This window comes from Oryzias melastigma, linkage group LG3 (genome assembly GCF_002922805.2).
Source record: "Oryzias melastigma strain HK-1 linkage group LG3, ASM292280v2, whole genome shotgun sequence".
NCBI lineage: Eukaryota > Metazoa > Chordata > Actinopteri > Beloniformes > Adrianichthyidae > Oryzias > Oryzias melastigma.
In genome coordinates this window covers 5,711,837-5,715,345 of record NC_050514.1, presented here as the reverse complement: position 1 = coordinate 5,715,345, position 3,509 = coordinate 5,711,837, and the positions used below count along the sequence as shown (strand labels likewise).

Here is a 3,509-nt window from a genome sequence, read left to right as displayed (position 1 = left end):
AAAATAGCTTACAGCACAGTCACCATGGGAAATATAGAATATAGAATAACATTTTCTACTGGGATGAAGTAGTGTAATTTTTTCATTGTTTAATATCAAGCAATATTTCACTTGTTTTGGGTTCCATACATTAACTGGATAAGAGAACTGGACTAAGCAAGTGTGACATCATCCTTTAAAAATGAGTTACTTCGAGCTCGGACAAAAAAAAAGTCAGTTCAGTCACCCCTATATGTGAAAGCTGGCTCAGGAAAATCTGTCAACCAAGCAATTTGAACATTCAAGGTTAGACTTCAGATTTTTTATTTTAAGGCATCTGATTGGTCAGTTCATGAACATAAGTTCATAAAACCCTCCTTTTTTACTTTGGCTTTTAGTACACAGTGAAGATGTTTCCTCTGTCCCTCTGCATTTCAGTGTGTTCTCTTTTATGTAATGCTTGTGATGTTTTGGTTTATCAACATTATTTTATGAGCATTCTCTTGTACACTTTTAATCTACGTTGATCTATTTTTATCTTGTTTTTTAAATGCTTTTATTCTGTGATTGTACAGCACTTTAGGTCTTATGGACAATTTAAGTGCTTTAAAATAAAGTTTTTGTTATCATTATTATAACTTAAATAATTTGCAATAATGGAAACATTTTGTGAAAAAAATTAGGATTATCAGGAACACATTAGATAAGGTATCGGAGTAAGAATGACTGTTTCGACAAATATAATGACTCAGTAGTAGCTGTTTATTTCTCGATGGAAGTCTTTGGGATTTTGCCGTCTTGGAGCCAGCGGGTACTTTCTATTTGGAATGTGATGGGGGTGGGATCGCTCAGTCCAGTTCTCATATACAGTCAATAGCTTTTTCTTCTGTGTTGCTGTCAGTAGTAAATACTGATGCAGGCACCTACAGTGCCCTCTAGTGGTACGAAAATAAGAGCACATGACCCTTTTTAATTAAAAAACAAACAAAAAAACACAATCACACATAAGTTACGGCCAAACTAAATAAAAAAAAACACAACTTAAACTAAAAAAACAGTAATCTGTAACGTATTACAGTTTGGAAGTAGCTCACCCAACACTAGTGGTCACATTGGCTGTTTGTAGGGGATTCCTGCTTCTTGATTGACTCCTCTTCTCCTTTTATCCCTGACATGACAAAAGCTCCAGCCCGCTTTGCACCAGCATCTTAATCAATAGCAACATAAATAGCTCTTTCACTGAATTTCTTCATTGCTTCTGCCACAAGCAAATTACCTCTTAACTTATTTCAAATGAATCCTCAGTGAATTCCTTATTGGAGAGAAGCTGGTCAGATTGCATGAGCCAGACACAGCTGGAGCGTATAAATATGCATGTGTAATCAACAGGGATAAATCCTTTGAATTTTTTTTTTTTTTTTTTGTCTCTGAGGTTTTTTTTGCAGTGAAAAAGGTCTCTCTGTTTGTTTGATCCCCATCTCTGTTTATTTCCTCTCCATGTTTTTTACAGCCTGGGACAAAGGACAGACCTAATTTCCTGCCAACTGCTGATATCTGTCTTAAATGCTAATGGAAATTTGTTTGCTGGCTTCCCGGATGAATCTCTCATCCCGTTGTCATTTTGATTTTTTTTCTTTTGACAGAGTGGATGGGACCACTCTTACCATTACAGTCTATCTTCTGTCTGCCTTTTGGACGTCATGGAATGTGATTTTTCAATTTATGTCTCCTTCTATTTGTTTCAGATTAAAGCCAAAAAAGTGAACTAACCCAACTGAGATTATTTTATCTGCTGTAGTGGAGTTAAAAAGTTCCGTTTGAGCTCATTGGGGAATCATCTTTCTGAGTTTTCCCGTTTTCCCTTCATTCCAGGGATCTTCAAGAGCACCTGTTACATTGACGTGCGCTGGTTCCCCTTTGATGTCCAGAGATGTGAGCTGAAATTTGGCTCTTGGACATATGGAGGCTGGTCCCTGGACTTGAAAATGTTGGAGGCAGATATCTCTGGCTACATTGCCAACGGAGAGTGGGATCTTGTTGGTAAAAGTACCATCCTGTGACTCTGATATTTCTCCCTATACGACACGTTTGTTCCTAACTGTCCTTTTGCAGAGGTTCCTGGACAAAGAAACGAACGCTTCTATGAGTGCTGCAATGAGCCATACCTCGACATCACCTTCACGGTGGTGATGCGCAGACGGACCCTCTACTACGGCCTCAATCTGCTCCTTCCCTGTGTTCTGATCTCCACTCTGGCTCTGCTCGTCTTTCTTCTGCCTGCTGACTCCGGAGAGAAGATCTCACTAGGTTTGAGAAACTAAAACACACAGACACACACAAGAAATACTATAAATCACTTTTATTGCAAAATTATATTTACCAGTAGTATTGATGATCTCTACTTCAACACATCAAAGAGTAACTCATTTTTTACAGGATTAAACTTAAGTCCATCATATAAACATTGATATTGAATTAGTCACAGTAGCCCTTATATTCATAAATATTGTTTTGTACCAGTACGATGAGAACGACAGGTCGTAGTTAACACTTAAGCAACACAGTAAGTAAGGCTGAAGTAGGCGAGACGCAGGTGTTTTCTATGGATTGTTCATTTTTTCAACCTTCCTCCAAATCTCTGAAAAAATCTCTGAACACGTGAAAAGTGCACGCTCTTTGAATTTAGCATAATGATTGTGCTACATACACACCGGCTTTCAAGAAAGTGCATAATGTGGGTTTTTGTACGCACTTTTAGCAAAGTGTTCAGACAGGACTGTTGCTACCTGATACTTTCAGATGTACTCAAAAGTTGGAAGAGGCGGTGCAAATCTTGCTAATCTTGTTGCTGTTTTCTGAAATTTGTAAGACCCGGTGTCACATCATTTCAGCCGAGCACAACGTCAATTATTCATGTCTCCTCCATAATCAATTTTCACACGATTGGTACTTCCAAAGTTTGAAAAGGACACCATTTACACATTTCAACCAAATCTGAGTCACTGATTAACCAAAGTTGAACTGGTTTAACGTTTGACATGTACGGAATATCCGCGTATTTTGTACACAGAGCCCAAAAAGGACTTAAAAACTTGCGTAGCGACGCGTGTATGTGAGAGTTTTAAACATGGAAACCTGAAATGTAATATATGTGTCTACATAGACTTTTTTTCATAGACTTTTCATTGAAAGCTCAGAAAATAGGTGCAAACGTAGCATTATAAATGAGGAAATGAGGTAATAACAGTTTATGTGGACATCCATAGGACAGGTGGATCCACAGGACAAGTACCTGTTGGACAGGCGTCCTATACGGCCCTTAAGGGTCACATGCACAATCCCGTACATGCACCGTCTAAACAGTAAGGGGCCAGCGCGTGCACCTTAGTAATAACTGGACACTCAATGACAGCATTACCCTTACGCCATAAGTGAGTGAAACTCATATCTGTCTTGCAAATAATTCACAATATAGTTATCACACGCACAAAAGTCGTGCAGACCATGTTCAACACGTCCCTTGAGGTTAG

The 3,509-nt window shown here is 38.5% G+C and overlaps 1 protein-coding gene across 1 annotated transcript in view; it reads left to right on the top strand.

Annotated features, from left to right (window-relative positions):
• Positions 1–1,851: 1,851 nt before the first annotated feature.
• chrna7a (cholinergic receptor, nicotinic, alpha 7a (neuronal)) overlaps positions 1,852–3,509 on the top strand; it is a gene marked incomplete at its 5' end in the record, with an annotated part of 16,101 nt that continues 14,443 nt past the window's right edge. The window contains 2 exon segments of the mRNA XM_024295881.2: positions 1,852–2,019; positions 2,092–2,286. Coding sequence (XP_024151649.1) covers positions 1,852–2,019; positions 2,092–2,286 — 363 coding nt within the window.